The sequence below is a fragment of the Cygnus atratus genome, chromosome 1 (assembly GCF_013377495.2).
Source record: "Cygnus atratus isolate AKBS03 ecotype Queensland, Australia chromosome 1, CAtr_DNAZoo_HiC_assembly, whole genome shotgun sequence".
NCBI lineage: Eukaryota > Metazoa > Chordata > Aves > Anseriformes > Anatidae > Cygnus > Cygnus atratus.
The window spans coordinates 13,313,713-13,329,023 of NC_066362.1; the positions used below are offsets into that span (position 1 = coordinate 13,313,713).

At 41.0% G+C, this 15,311-nt stretch overlaps 3 protein-coding genes across 3 annotated transcripts in view; 1 reads left to right on the forward strand and 2 right to left on the reverse strand.

The window, feature by feature from the left end:
* DNAJC2 (DnaJ heat shock protein family (Hsp40) member C2) overlaps positions 1 to 703 on the reverse strand; it is an 18,074-nt gene extending 17,371 nt beyond the window's left edge. The window contains exon 1 of the mRNA XM_035549564.2: positions 578 to 703. The gene's annotated coding sequence lies outside the window, so the exon portion shown is untranslated. The remainder of the gene's footprint in view (positions 1 to 577) is intronic.
* Positions 47 to 8,970, forward strand: PSMC2 (proteasome 26S subunit, ATPase 2). The gene is made up of 12 exons (XM_035549568.2): positions 47 to 635; positions 2,421 to 2,458; positions 3,685 to 3,766; positions 4,454 to 4,553; positions 4,912 to 5,043; positions 5,671 to 5,743; positions 5,882 to 5,977; positions 6,207 to 6,371; positions 6,892 to 6,979; positions 7,765 to 7,967; positions 8,512 to 8,608; positions 8,697 to 8,970. The coding sequence occupies exons 1-12, from the start codon at positions 566 to 568 to the stop codon at positions 8,852 to 8,854; spliced, it is 1,302 nt and encodes a 433-aa protein (XP_035405461.1). The 5' UTR covers positions 47 to 565; the 3' UTR covers positions 8,855 to 8,970.
* A 3,005-nt stretch (positions 8,971 to 11,975) lies between these two features.
* SLC26A5 (solute carrier family 26 member 5) overlaps positions 11,976 to 15,311 on the reverse strand; it is a 34,649-nt gene continuing 31,313 nt past the window's right edge. The window contains exons 18-20 of the mRNA XM_035549569.2: positions 14,673 to 14,852; positions 14,348 to 14,402; positions 11,976 to 13,802 (exon numbers count right to left, since the gene is read on the reverse strand). Coding sequence (XP_035405462.1) covers positions 13,660 to 13,802; positions 14,348 to 14,402; positions 14,673 to 14,852 — 378 coding nt within the window. The 3' untranslated portion in view covers positions 11,976 to 13,659. The remainder of the gene's footprint in view (positions 13,803 to 14,347; positions 14,403 to 14,672; positions 14,853 to 15,311) is intronic.

Sequence of the window (15,311 nt, forward strand, 5' to 3'; positions counted from 1 at the left end):
CTCCCTGGGCAACCCGTCCCAGTGCCTGACTGCTCCTTCTGAGAAGAAATGTCTCCTCATTTCCAGCCTGAACCTCCCCTGGCGCAACTTGAGGCCATTCCTTCTAGTCCTGTCGCTAGTTATATGCGAAAAGAGGCCGACCCCCAGCTCCCCACACCTTCCTTTCTTATTGCAGAGCGCAACAAGGTCTCTCCTGAGCCTCCTCTTCTCCAGACTAAACAACCCCAGTTCCCTCAGCCGCTCCTCACAGGACCTGTGCTCCAGGCCCTTCACCAGCTTCGTAGCCCTGCTCTGGGCACGCTCCAGGGCCTCCATGTCCCATCACACCCCTAAACCATCACACGGGGGGGGGGGCACCCCCTAAACCATCACACCGGGGGGTTACGGGGGGACCGTTCTTCTCAGAAACACAGGGGGATGGAAGGAAGGGAAGGGAGCAGCCCGACTGAGGGACAGGAGGAGGAGGAAGAGGAGGAGGAGGCAGCAGCAGAGCCCCGGAAGCGTTACACAGCAGCGCCGGGCCTTCCGCAGGGTGAAAGGAGGAAGGGAAGCGAGGAAATTCGCGATGCCGGACTACCTGGGCGCCGACCAGCGGAAAACGAAGGAGGAGGAGAAGGAGGAGAAGCCCATCCGCGGTGAGGGGCCGCCGCCGGCCGGGGGAGAGGCCGCCAGGCCCCCCGCCCAGCTCTCTCAGGGCGCACCGAGGGGCCGGGCCCCGGGGGGGGAGCGGCTGAAAGGGGGGAAAAATGGGTTAAAATCGTGGAAAAACGCGTTAGATCTGCGCGGTGCGGCCTGGTTCTGTGCGGAGAGGGTCTTGGAAAGCCTGATTCGCTACTACGCGGCGTAATTGAAAGATCAACATGAGAAAACATGATATTTATCTTTTTTTCGTGAGTGGAATCCTCCACAGCTCACTCCCAAATTCCCTGTGATCCCAACCCTTCAATAAGTACTTCAGTAAAAGCAGGGCAGCAATTCTGTCTGGTGACACTGACACAGCCTGAAAGCCACCAGTTGTTCCTCACACTGGGTGGATTTCACCTGTCTGTTTAGTTCATGTTGTTAATTGCGAAGTAATAACATCTGGAGGAAAAAGCATGCCTATATGGCATCAATGATGGACTTTGAACTGCTCCCCCTCGAGAATGATTTTTGAATTATAGCAGGGTAGTGTTTAGTAGATACCGAAAAGTCAATGGGGTAGTGCAAATAATCGGGGGAGAAATATGGATTGGCACAAAAAACGTCTTCTCGAAACGCAGTGTAAAACAGGCTGTGCCCAGGTCTTTCATGCTGTGTGTCTTTGGCTCCCTCTGTCATTAAAAGGCTACAGGGGAATTAGAGGAGAGAGAACAACAAAATGCTAGGGTGCTTAAGGTGAAGACTAGGATTTGGTCTGAAAAGGTAGAGCTTTGGTGAAACAGGAGAGGGAATGGTACAGGTCTGTTAAATTACAAGTGATGTGGAAGTAAGTAGGCACCAACAGTAATCGTTACGTTTTTCTTCATGGAGGGAGTTCACTGCAACAATCCTTTGGGACAGGACTCAGTGTGAAAGCTTAGGCATTTGAAAGCTGATGGTGCTTGATCTGATGCACGAATTCAGAGGCCCAGGTAAAATGTTTAGATTCCAAGTGTAAATCAGGTAAAAGGAAGCACAATGTGAGTTAAACCAGGGGATTCCTTCCTTCATTTTCTGCCAAAAGTTGCTGAAAGTTCACAGGGGTTCAAAGAGTTGTTAGGAAATGCTTGTGTAAAGAAAATCTTTTAAGGACTTTTAATAACAACGTAAGACCCAGGAGCGGGGGGTCACTAAGTATTTGCTATGATCATAGACCTTCTTGTTGGAGAAGCGATATATATAGGACCAAACTGTTTATCTTGTCTAGTGCGACCATTCTCATGTTTACATTTTATACCATTAAAAATCAGCTTTATGGTGGTTATTGATTCCTGGCTGCTTTATTAGTTCACAGGAGTTTTTTGTTATTGAGGTGAGCTTAGATATGGTTGTTTTTCTTTGCTCATGCTGCACAACTTGAGAGAGACAGCACTGCTAGATGGTGGTGATTAAAGTGGTTATGCAAAAGTTATTTGGATTTTAATTGCTGTATTCTTAAACATGAAGAACCAAAAGGTTAAAAAGGTGAAGTTTTGATTTCTATTCCTTTTCTGTACAGTCATTGATAACAAGCTACTCTGAGCAAGTCAGAGTTTAAGTAGTTTACTTATGTGAGCTCTGGATGGTACACTTTATATCTTTTCAATAAATTAAAAGAAAACAATCACTTTTGGGGGATTTGTACATAACAAGAAGGTAAAGATACTTAAAAAGGTGTATTTTCATCTTACAGAAGCAGGATTGATGCTGCTGTTTTTGTTTTTAAAACTGGAATCTAAGTCTTTCCTGTCTTGTTTCAGCACTGGATGAAGGAGATATTGCCTTGCTGAAAACCTATGTAAGTAACATACATTTGCAAGAGTGTTAAAGGAAAAAAAAAAAAAAAAAAAGTCCAGTTACGAATTGAATGCACAAGTGGAGGGATATGTATTTAGTGAATAGTCAGCAAATCTGCTTCTGCTGTTGCCTTTCTCTCCTGCCAAAATCTTTTCTCCCTTTTCCCTTCTAACAAGAAAGCCCCAAACCCAACTCACAACCCTAAAAATAATCTAGTTATCTTGGAGCTAATGAAGTATTTTTAAATTTTTGCTGTGGGTCTTGTAGCTGATTGTCATGGGGCTCTAATGGCTAGGGTTTAGTAAGGCTTTTTCACCAAGTAGCCAATTTTCCTAAAATAAAGAACTCTCTTTAAGACTCTATCCAATTTGCTTGTATGCAGTTAGAAAAATCTTGGTGAAGGATACACAGAGCTTATCAGGGATAGCATAATCCTGGGAGGTGTGTTCCATGGACAATAAGGCTTAAAATGCAAACTTCCCCTCACTGCCAGAAAGTGCAATGGGTCTGTTTAAAGACCCTTCAGAAAAAAGAAACTTTCAGCTTAGTGTATGTCTAGAGTTGAATATGTTTGCCAGAAGTCTGAATTTCACTGACACTGACTCTGCAACTGTGGAAGGACTCTGAAATAGGGGTTGAGCACACTGTGGCATCTTTTTTGTTGCCAGATTGATACGAGGGAGATCTTGTAAAGGAAATGCAGATCTGCTGGCGTTAGGCAAGGCAAGATAGTAAAGCATTTTATCACCAGTGAGAATCTGGCTTCTCATTTGCCACTTGATCTTTCTGCTGTATTCTGTGGGTGATAGAGAGGTCGGATAAGGTAATAAAAGCACTTGTACAAATGATTTTTCATTTGGTGCTATTCAGCTACTGCACGCAGAACTACTTCTGTATATAATCTTTATGAAGTCCTTTTTAAAGCTTAAGAAAAGAACGGTTAAAAATAAGGCTGAACAGGTTTAAAAGGAAAAACAAATCCTTGAATCTGACAGATAGGAAAAATTTCCACTTGCACATAGCTCAGAACTGTGAAACTGCACTCTATTTTTGGTGGGCGGAATTATTATTACTGGAACTTAATACAGTCTTTTTTGCTTGTGATCAATAGTTTTTTATTATACCAAGACGGTCTTTTGAACATCTTGATGCTCAGCAGCTATTGGCACTTTTTCCTAGATAAAGAATTATCTGAGTTGCAAAATCAACACGATATTTCTTTTCCAGGGCCAGAGCACGTACTCAAGGCAGATCAAGCAAGTAGAAGATGATATCCAACAACTACTTAAGAAAATCAATGAGCTCACAGGTATCTTTCCTTCTTAACATAACTTGCAGTAGAAGGGACACATATAACGAAATGGGTGTTTTAAGAAGTTGATTTTAAACAACTTCTGCGTTGATTTTATTAATGTTATTTTTCCCTAAAGGATGCATTTCTTTATTTGTTAATGTGGGATTTTTACTTTGTAGGTGGTGGTCTCATTTTTGATTAGGCAGGTCTAATCAAAAAAATCCTTGATTTTTGTATTTTTATTTTTTTCAAATATATGATGGAGATGGCATTTTTGTATCCATGTTTTGGAAGATTTACAAGGTCTTCCATCTGTCTGAATCCCTTAGCTTCTGATATCTTGCACTAAAGCTTTCCCTCAGTGCAAACACTTGCAGTGTTTCACTCCTTTTCTGAAACTTTTTGAAATATGCTTATGTCATCTCTCTCAAGTTTGCGTGTTTTTATTCATACTGCAAAATTGTATTAGGGAATGGATAGACTGGCATTTGTGTATTCACCTGGCACTGTCACAATAGTCCTAGTTCCTTTAGGGAGCTCGTTAAAGAGATTTGCATGTGTTTTTCACTAGAGGTGTGTGTGTGTTTATTTAGAGATCTTAAAAAGCTTCCAGCAGACTTATGTGTAGGGTTCTCAGTATGTGAAAGGTTGCTGACATACCAGTTAGCTTCTTCCTCCTCAGCCTGTCTGTGTTTTACCTAGGAATTAAGGAATCTGACACCGGCCTGGCTCCTCCTGCCCTTTGGGATCTGGCTGCAGATAAGCAAACTCTCCAAAGTGAGCAACCATTACAGGTTGCCAGGTGGGTGCACTCTTTCTTCATTTTTGGAGTGGAGCTGCATAATGTTAAAAATGTGATTTATAACTTATGTAGACTTTTTTTTAAAAAGAAGGTTCACATTCTGTGCATATTGAGACTACTTCTAACAATCACATCAAAAAGCAAATGTGTTATGCTTGATGGTGTAATGGTGTGTTACATACTTCACACTTGTACTTACTCCTATAATTATTGCATGATGCTATAATAATAGAATCACAAGTCCAATAGCTCTTTCAATATGTTTGGAGAATACAATCACTCTGTGTCCTGGTACTTACAGAAATAGCAGGGCAGTTAATTGTTTACCCGATGGCCTTAATTGTATGTTCCGTATTAGGTGTACAAAGATCATCAATGCAGACTCCGAGGATCCCAAGTACATTATCAATGTCAAGCAGTTTGCCAAATTTGTGGTGGATCTCAGTGACCAGGTGGCACCTACTGACATAGAAGAAGGCATGAGAGTTGGGTAAGCAAAATCTTTGTGTTCTTAGAGTTTTACTGAAGACTGAAGCTTTCTCATCTGATCCGTTAGGTTGACATCAACAACCATCACTTGATATTTTCACAGCAGTTGAAATCATAACAACAGTGTCTTTCTGTTGGAAGACAATAACTTATCTGCCTGGTCTGCTAGAAATGTTTTTGATCTCATTCTGCTGAAAACAAGTTCAGTGCACTATGGACTGAAACCTTTCACTGTAGGCCCCGATAGTCCCAGCTTTCAGGGAGCCTGAGCAGTGTGCTTTCTCTTTGACTGTCTCCACAAACACACGCAGAGCAGCTACAGGAAATGTTTGCTGAAGAGGTGAAGCCAGTTATCTGTAGAATCAATATTTTACCGGTTTGGTCTCCAGGAGATTTTGAAGTTTAGTTTTTAAAATATTTTGGAATTAATATTTTTGGAAACCTTAAACTTCTCTGCAGAAGAAATTCCAGTTTCTAGCCCATCTGACTATTAGCTTTGAGGGCTGGGTTATCTCGATGCCAGAGAAAAGAATAGTTTGAAAATACAGCTTCATCTTTACAGAGTTATTTCTACATAGCAGTTAATTAACTCTTGTTAAAATAAATATTCTTTATTTCTTCTCACCAGGGTGGACAGAAACAAGTATCAAATCCACATCCCTTTGCCTCCAAAGATTGATCCCACAGTCACCATGATGCAAGTGAGAACTGCCTGTGCTTATTATGATTTTGTTCTGTCTTGTAATTTTAGTTTCTTTGGATTTTGTTCTGGGCTGTTGGAAGCCTGGAGTTATGCAGCATCAGGCTGTTAACTTCTCATTTACCTTTTTGTTATGCAGGTGGAAGAAAAACCAGATGTCACTTACAGTGATGTTGGTGGTTGTAAAGAGCAGATTGAAAAGCTCAGAGAGGTGGTTGAAACCCCTCTGCTTCATGTAAGTTACCTCCAGATTTAAACTTCTATTATTTTAAAACTATTTTGGTTGCCTGTTAGCATTTGAAGAAAAAAAAAAAAGGTAATGTAGCTGAATGTAAATAACTAAATGAAAAGAGGTCTAGTTTTAACAAATGAAATCCAGTCTAGTTTCATTTGTATTGCTCGTCATTAATGATTTTCTTACTTGGCACGTTATCATTGATGCCCTCTGTTTCCCACCATTACAGCCTGAAAGATTTGTGAACCTTGGAATTGAGCCTCCCAAAGGAGTGCTTTTGTTTGGGCCACCTGGTACAGGCAAAACGCTTTGTGCTCGTGCTGTTGCTAACAGGACTGATGCCTGCTTCATCAGAGTAATTGGATCTGAGTTGGTGCAGAAGTATGTGGGAGAGGTAAGAGCAAATGCTTAATGGAGTGTGGAGTGAATTGCAGAGCTGCAGCTGTGGGGACCGGGTACCCTCGTAGATATGATGGATGGATGATCTAGTGTGCTGGAGCTAGAAGGGGGTAGAAGGAGTGTCAGGCAATCAGTTATAACACCTGAGCTATACTGTCACCAGCGAAATGGATTTTGCAGCGCAGAGTTTAATCTGTGGTTTGGAGGACTCTAGAATGAGGATTTTGGTCCCACCTGTGCCACTTACTTTTCAGTTGGCCCTGAGGTAAATGACTTCATCTGGACTACTTCTGAATTTAAGAGTAGTAATCTGTCTCTTCTCTCCTTTATAAATTGCTTTAAGATTTATGAATTTCTGGTTATATATATATTTGTACAAATAAAGTCTTATCATTAGAAACTTAGAGTTGTTTGGAGGCATGAAAACTGTGATGGTTTTCCTTTAATGTGCCTTGAATCTATAATAAAACTTTGAGGGGTGTGTGTGTGTTTTTTTTTTTTCTTTTTCCTTTCAGGGAGCTCGAATGGTTCGTGAACTCTTTGAAATGGCCAGAACTAAAAAGGCTTGTCTCATATTCTTTGATGAAATTGATGCCATTGGAGGTATGTTTGTAGTAGATAGCTTTACTCTCATATGAGAACTTTCAGATTTTCTTTTTGTGTTGTAATTCTTTATCCTTGTTGCTGCATTTCAGGAAGCTTGCTTGTAAATACCTAAATACTACCAGCACATACTGTGTCTGGGAAGCTATCAAGAGGTGGTTTACATAGCCTGAACATATTTAGCCCAGACGTGAAGTCATTTCTGCATGTTTGTAACACCCAGGTTATTTAAACTTTAGTAAAAACTTCTCGATTGTATTTGGAAAAAGTACTGTTAACTTAAACCACCTTCAGATTCTGGGCTACATACTAAATCTTTATCACTGTCTAAAAATTATGTTTTTTTTTTTTTTATTTCCTCCCAAAGGAAGTACTTCTTTCCTTTGAAAGTAGAACCGTATTTTCACAGACAAGTGGGGAGGATTTTGGTTGAGAGGATGTAAATAATAATAAAAAAAGAAACAAACAGAAAAAAAAAAACAAACACCAAAATGCATTTATACATTTCAGCAGTTTGGTCAGTTATTAGGCAAGGATATAGGCCCTTTAATATCAAGGATGAAGATACAACATTTATTATAACTGACAGATAGCACCAATCACTTTTTTTTTAAATGTGTCATTTTCAACAAAGCCCCTCACACCTTTTTATGAACTCATCACAAATATTTGTATGTAATTTAGATGTATTTTTCCTGTTGTCTTATATACAGCAGCTTTGATGTCTGCCTGCTCCGAAGGTCCCTCTCTTACTCTGTGTTTTCTCTCCTGTTCTCTCTCTCCAGGTGCTCGTTTCGATGATGGGGCTGGGGGTGACAACGAAGTGCAGCGCACCATGCTGGAGCTGATCAACCAGTTGGATGGTTTTGACCCACGAGGCAACATCAAAGTGCTGATGGCTACAAACAGACCAGATACTCTGGATCCAGCACTGATGAGGCCTGGGAGGTTGGATAGGAAGATAGAGTTCAGCTTGCCTGATCTTGAGGTCAGAATGCTTTCTTTCACTGTCAAATCTATTCTGAGTGTTCTGATTTTGAGTGTTTCTTCAGTTAGGGCATTACTATTTGGAAGCAGTTTACAAGAGTTAACAAAAGCAGCACTCTTACGTGAAGCAACATAGAAATCTGGGAGAATAAAGATGTGCCAAAGAAGGTTTTCCCCCACTGCACGAATTCCATCCTTGGCAGGGAAGCTGTAGCTATGTATACTGTATATTTCTGATTGAATAGATAAATAATTCTTTAACTGGTTCCATGATTTAGTAGTTTAGTTGGAATGTGTTTTAGTTAGCTCCTTTTAGGTACTTCCACCATTAAAGCTGTTAGTTACTTTCTTAATTCAGTTTCATGGACAGGTAGTTTTCCATTGCTTAAGTATTCTAGTCCAGAGATAAGAAATAAAACTCTTATTTCCTACCTAACTATCATTTTCCATCTGTCCTCGCTGTAGAAGAGGACAGCTACATGCTGAGAGCAAGTCAAGTCATCACCTTTTTTGCAGCATGAACACTTCTATCCGCTCTTTTTCAGGGGCGAACTCACATATTCAAGATACATGCTCGTTCAATGAGTGTTGAAAGGGACATAAGATTTGAGCTGTTGGCTCGACTGTGTCCTAATAGCACAGGTGAGTTGAAATTTTTTAAAAATATTTTCCATATGCTTCCTTTCCACTGGTGGTCAGTGTTGAATTCATTTGTCCCTTTCTTTTAAAGGAGCTGAGATTCGCAGCGTCTGCACAGAGGCAGGCATGTTTGCGATCAGAGCACGTCGAAAAATTGCAACTGAGAAAGACTTCTTAGAAGCAGTGAACAAAGTCATTAAATCCTACGCGAAGTTCAGTGCTACTCCCCGCTACATGACCTATAACTAATACCTTGGAAAGATTTTCATCTTTCTGTAGTTTAACTTTCTGTAAAACCAAAATCCACATGTAGTCATTCGTATCTTGTTCTTGGAAGCAAGAAATAAATGAAATATTCCAAACAACAGGTGGGATTTCCTTATGAATGTGTTCTACACTTAGTGGAGTATTGCTGCCGTAGAAAAGTCTAACAACACAGCCTAAACCAGCAATGTATTTTTAAGTGGATACCTGAGCAGTGTTAGAAATCTTTAGTTCAGATGCCCAGTCACCGTTTACACCCCAAAACTTAGAGTCTAAGCTGGGGAAGCGATGAAAGATCCCAAAGTAACTGCAGTGTGTCTGGGTGTGCTCAGAAATGCTTGATGCTAAGCAGCAAGGTGTAGGTGTGTCCCAAGAAAAGGACAAAAGAGAGTGCAAATGTTGAGCTAAGGAGAAAGCACAGATAGCTCAGCTCAGGTGCTTAGTGGTCAGTCACTGCCAAGCTTAGGGAAGACGTGAAGGGCTCTGTTTTCTCTCCGTGGGTGAACTCTGGTACTACCATAACCACACTACAGGGGGAAAAAAAAAGTTTTCTTTATCCCTTTTTCAGCGATTCTTCTGTTTCTTACACAATAGTAAGTGTTGCATCAAGAGGAAGGAAGAAGTGAGTGCAATTTCAGAACACTAAGGAAATAAAGATTGTTTTCTCTCATTCCTGCTCTAAAAAAACCCACCAAACTTCAAGTTTGACATCAGTCTGAATCCACTAGGGAGTACTTTGATACGTCATAATACTTATCTAGGATGCTACTACACACAGGGTCACCCTGATAGGGTCCTGATGCTTCAGTAGCTGGGCAATAGCTTGCAGTTGGTGGCCGCAGATAAGATTAAAAGGTTGATATTTATTTATCTGGCATGTTCTTCCAGAGCTGCACAGCTTGGTCACTGAAAAGCAACATACTTCCATTTCACCTTTTTCAGGCATTGCATTAAGCTATGAAAAGTGAGTTAGAAAAAAAAAAAAAAGAGCTTGAAGAAACACCTGGGAATGTAAAGCTTTTTGGGAACAGTTTTATCTTGACAGTGAGAGAAGTTTTATCAGGCCTAATTTCAAGATAACTTTTAATTTTATTTTTTTTTTTATTTTGGAAAGAAGTGTGTGTAGTAGGGAAAGAACCTATGCAGTACATTGATTTTTTTATTTTTTTTTTTTTAGGTTTCTGGCCAAAGTGTCAGTATCTTCATAGATAATTTTAGACAGTCTGGTGGTTTTGTGCATATCTGATTTAAAAATTGATCTCAGTGGTTATGTGTTATTTTTGTAAGAACTTTTTTTTTCTTTTTTTTTTTTGTGGAGATAGGGTGCAGGTATGGTGGTAGGACAGAATTTTTTCATTTTGAGCCAGAGAGGAAAGTGGCTCAGAAAGCAGCAGTGACTGACTATGTCTGGAAGTACAGTGCTTGAAATGAAATGTACCTTTTATTTAAGAAGGGTGAGTGAAATATGTAGGAAGAAGCTGGAGCTTGTATCCTGAACTATCATCAGTGCTCTTGCAAAAAAGTAGGGAGAAGGGAATATTGTTCTGAGCGTTAAGTGGCATCTCAACATCAAACAGGACCTAGGCTATTCAGTGCTGTTTGCTGTGGTGAGGCTTCGGCAGTGAGCATCTGAATGTAGGCAAAGGGGAGAGGAGAAAGGATGTGGGTTTGTTTAACCTAGCACTGACAAGCTTAAGGTGGGATTTAAATGTCTTGCTATCTAAATAGCAGCCTGTCCCTCAGCAGAAGGGAAATCAGTTTACTTCTCAGTGACAGGCTGGAGAGCACTGGCTCAGCTGGTGGCAGCAAAGCACAGTAAAAACAGTAAAAAGCTACCAAATTTTATTTTACTGGCTGAATTACCAGCAATGCTGCTAGTAATTAGGAGGGGCTTGCACAGTACCAGCCCCACACAGGCTGATCCCCCACCAGCAGCTCACCAGGAAAAGCAGCCGCTGCTACCAGGAGGGGAAATGCAGCACCAATTGCGTTGTGGTGGCACCTGGCGCAGACAGGGTCTTATGCTGGAGCCAGGAGGGTGAAGAGCTGCGAACAAACGTTGAGTGCAGATACGTATCCACGTGGCTCATGGCAGCGCTTGAGTGCTGCTAAGATGAAGAACGCAAGCAGGCTGATAACCCTAACATGGGGAATGTTTCCTCAGCTCTGAATGGTGAGTAATGCAGGCCAAAACTGCGTGAAGACACCTCTACTGTATCACTTTTTCTTCCCCTCACCTCTTTTTTGAACTAGGTTAGCATACAGGAAATCTCGAAACTCTCTGGACTGACCTTAAGATTGTCTTTTCCCTCAGCAGGGCTGCAAAAAATCTGGTCGAGAGACCAACCTGTAGTATTGTTCTAGCCCAAGCACACACGTTTGCTCATATGGTGTCACACAGCCATGAGGTAGGTGTTTGTCTTGGGAGCAGCATCACTTAACCATGAGCTACAGCCTGCCCTGGCAGCCAAAAGGACAAACCATTTTGGGGTGCATTACACAGCACAGCCAGCCGGTCAAAAGAGGCGAGTCTTCCACTGCATGTAGTTGGTGTGACCTCACCTTGAATACTGTGTGCACTTCTGGGCTTTATGTTATAAAAAGGACGTTAAACTCCTCAAAAGCCTCTAGAGGAGGACAACAAAGCTTGTACAAGGGCAGGAAGGCACGTCCTGTGAGGAGAGGCTGAGGACACCCAGAACATGAGGCTGAGGGGCGGCCTCCTTGCTCTGTGCAGTCTCCTGAGGAGGGGATGTGCAGGGGGAGGTGCCGGTCTCTGCTCCCAGTACCCGATGACAGGATGCGGGGGAATGGCACAGAGCTGCACCAGGGGAGGTTCAGATTGGACATCACAAAATATTTCTTTGCTTTTAGGGTGTTCAAATGCTGGAATGGTCTTCCTAGCGAGGAATAACATGCTTTAACTTTTGGTTAGCCCTGAAGAGGTCAGGCAGTTGGACTTCATTGTTGAAGGTTCTTCCAGCTGAACTAGTCTAGTCTAGTCTAGTCTAGTCTTCCCAGCCCACCCCTTAACAACAGGCAATTGCATCCTGGGATGTTGGCTCGTCCTGCATACCGTGTCTTGCTAAGACAAAGTGGAGAATTTTGATAAGTCATGATAATCACTTTATTTTAGAAGTTGACAAGATTTTGATGTGAACTGAAGAGACTACATAGTTAAAAACTGAAGCTGCAACAAGCTGAAAGTAGAAAAATATACTGTATGTAGATACAAAGGCTTGTTCAACTAGTTAACATTATAAAATGTACCAAAAAGTTTTTTTTTTAAATAAACACACACACTGTGTTAACATGCATTCAATTCATACTTTGAACTCCAGCTAAGCAGTAACTTCTGATGCAGAAAGCTCCTAGTGGTAGGGGAGTCCGAGGAAAGAAAACACCTTCCCTCACTGCCCCCAGTTCTTGGAAAACTCAGTTTACTTGAAGCAAACCCTAAGCGCAACAGTTTGAACCAAAATAGAAGTAGCAGGTTCTGCACTGAGAAGAGAGGAAGTAGTCTGAATTTCGTTATGCACAGGACCTTTGCTTTGAGGGTGCTAGACGAAACGTTACTTGACCCCCCTCCGCTGCCCCTGTGCTATTGAAATAACTTCGAGAGAAATGCTTTCAGGTTCCTACCTTTGATCAGATTCATATTGATTGTTGTTAGGGGAATACAGGCACTGAAGATTTATTTTGCCTGCATTATATTTCCGTATTTTGCAACTCACACCTGAAGTCAAAGAGTACCATAGTGGCCAGGTTGTAAGGCCAAAAGAAAAAAACAAGCTACCAACTCATTAAAAATACCCAAACACATTTTTGAGTTCTACTGAAATCTATTTCATAAAGCACTTAAAAGCTGAGGCAGAAGCGGCAGTGCTGGTAGAAAGACATCTCAGGCAATGGGAAAGTACTTTTTTTTTTGGACCACTGAGACTTTAGACCTTGTCTACCTTTTTATTCCAGCTTCAGAAACTGCATATAGGGCATCTGTTCTTAAGGTAATTTTAATAGACCTCATTCCTGCCTTAAGCCAGTTTTGTCTTCAAACCTGAAGCTAAATTAATTTTAGCTTAAAACCAGCTGTATTATTTTTTAGAAAGTATAACTAGGTTTTGGCAGTGGAAGTACCATATTGATAATGTAATAATTAAACAGTGGGTTTTTAACATGAAATTCACTTAAGAGTAAAAATATTCAGGCAACGAAAGGATCAGCATAGTTGAGACAGGTTAGATAATTAAAAAAACAACTGTACCATCAAGATTTAAAAACAGGAGCAGCTAATGCCACCAGTGTGAATGCATTAATCCGGCTGGCAGATCATTACAGTTTTATACAAATCTATTGTATGCAGATGTTGACATCAGGCTTAAAAGTAATCTACAAAAAAAAACAACTGTAAAGACACTGGTACAGTGCATTGGAATTGCAGAACAGTTTTCTTCTGCAAGATCCCAGCTTGCAGTGAGTTAAAGTGCCCATTTTCTCAACAGGAATAGGAATGTCACCTTGTCTATCAGGTTCGGATTGTAGCATACTAAAGCAATTTTCTCATCTTGCATAATTTCATGCTTATGTCATTGGAAAGCTGTACCCTGATTGAAGGAAAAAATTCAAGAGCATGAAGGCTTCCAAATTCCTTGTCCACTCTTCCTACAGAAAGTCCCACCCTATACCCGTAGATACAAATAGCCTTAGGCTCTCTTTAAACTGTGCAAATTAAATATTTGAAAAGAGTCTATCAGCATAAATCCGACTTCCATTCTGCTAGATGTCAATCCTCAGAGGTCTGAGGCAGTCTGTGAAGCAGACCTGTGTTTCACTTGGCAAGCAAGGACAGCATCATGAATGCTGTGAAAGAGCAGCTCTCTTGTTACAGTGTTGTCAAAAAAATTCAGTCTCGTCAGCTCATTCATAACAGGGCCTACAAAATAAAACAATTATGGAATCAGTACATAAAACTAAAAGATGGAAGACAACAGTATCTCAAGAAAATGACAAGTTGTTCTCTTGTCATTACTTAAAACATTTAAAATATCTGGATGAATCACATTATACTTCTACTCCGAAAAAGTAATTCTCTTTCCCAGTCATACAGAGAGGCCTGTTCTTGGCTGAAAATGCTACAATTCCAAATATCAGGAACTTGGAACACTGCAGGCTTTTCTTATTACGCTTTTACAACAAATTCAAGGTACAATATTAGGTGCACCATTTACAATTTGCCAGCTGGAAGAGATGGGAGCAGGATCTAGTCCTCAGAAAACTCGTTACATTAGCACTCCACTTACACTGAAGTGAAGGCTCTCATCCATATGGGTTTGCTCTTCCTCAAATTGAATTTTAGTTCAATGTTATGCAAAATAAGCACTGATACTACTGAGGCAACTGGCAGGAGAAAACTCAGGGACAGAGGGCAAGAGATAAAACACAATCTCTCCCACAGATTCACAAAAAAACTCAACTCACCGCTACAGCTGGCAATACAGACACGGACTGAAACTTCTTTGTATTCTTTTATAATCTGCAATAGAGTTAAGTTGAAGTTAAACACATTATCATTATGCACATCGTGATTCTGGAAGATGTAAGCAAGTTACTGTGAGAGATGCACATTCCACATTCCCCAGTATTGAGCTGAAACTTACAGAGCTACAGAATTAACACTGATTGTGTGAGATACTGGATTGTATCTGAGTTGACATTTACATCCTATGATGACAGGTTCCCTACCAGGTACCTAACTTACATGTTTTCTGTTTTCGTTTTTGACAAAAAAAAAAGCCCTACTTACCGATTTTAATGTTTTTGCTCCAACTGAATCCACAAAGTTCACTGGGGTGAAATCCAAAATTAAAGAGTGGATGTTTGTTTTGGGCTCCACGAAGTGTTCAAGCTCATCAAGAGATTTTCCATTTACAGGTAACTCATCGTTTGCTATCTCATGTTTTACACTTCCTTCCACGTCATTACTCTGTGAGAGAAGACAAATAAAGCTAAATGATAGCCAATACTTCTTCAGTGTAGGTCCCCTTCCTCCCCATACACAGCTGTTCTGCCAGACTTTAAAAGGTGTACAGCTCTAAACCATTACAGGGACTGGCTTTACCTGTATCAAGGCTTAGTCTCCTCTACCCAGCCTTTCTACGGTCACATGCAAGCAGCTTAAAGCTATTATCTTGGGGGTGAATTACTCTTTGCTTCCAAATTCAGGCACCTGTTCATATACTTTTGCTCTATTTCCTTGCCTTAGCCCTGCGCATCCTGCTGAGGTCTACATATTAAGAGGAAGAGCCAGCGATCAGGCTCCAAACTTAGGCATTTGCTTGGTTTTCCCTGATAATAAGCACCCACCAGCTCCCACCAAGGGGATGAATTTAAACATGGACAAAAGCACAAGCGTGTTTCAAACAACCCTTCTGAATGCTCCTGC

What these genes read in the sequence shown, in the direction of transcription:
- PSMC2 (XM_035549568.2), top strand. Translation starts at nt 566, where the DNA reads ATGCCGGACTACCTGGGCGCCGACCAGCGGAAAACGAAGGAGGAGGAG. An exon ending in TTGCCTTGCTGAAAACCTAT is followed by an intron (nt 2,459 to 3,684) that starts GTAAGTAACATA and finishes TTTCTTTTCCAG; the next exon opens with GGCCAGAGCACGTACTCAAG. An exon ending in TCAGCTTGCCTGATCTTGAG is followed by an intron (nt 7,968 to 8,511) that starts GTCAGAATGCTT and finishes GCTCTTTTTCAG; the next exon opens with GGGCGAACTCACATATTCAA.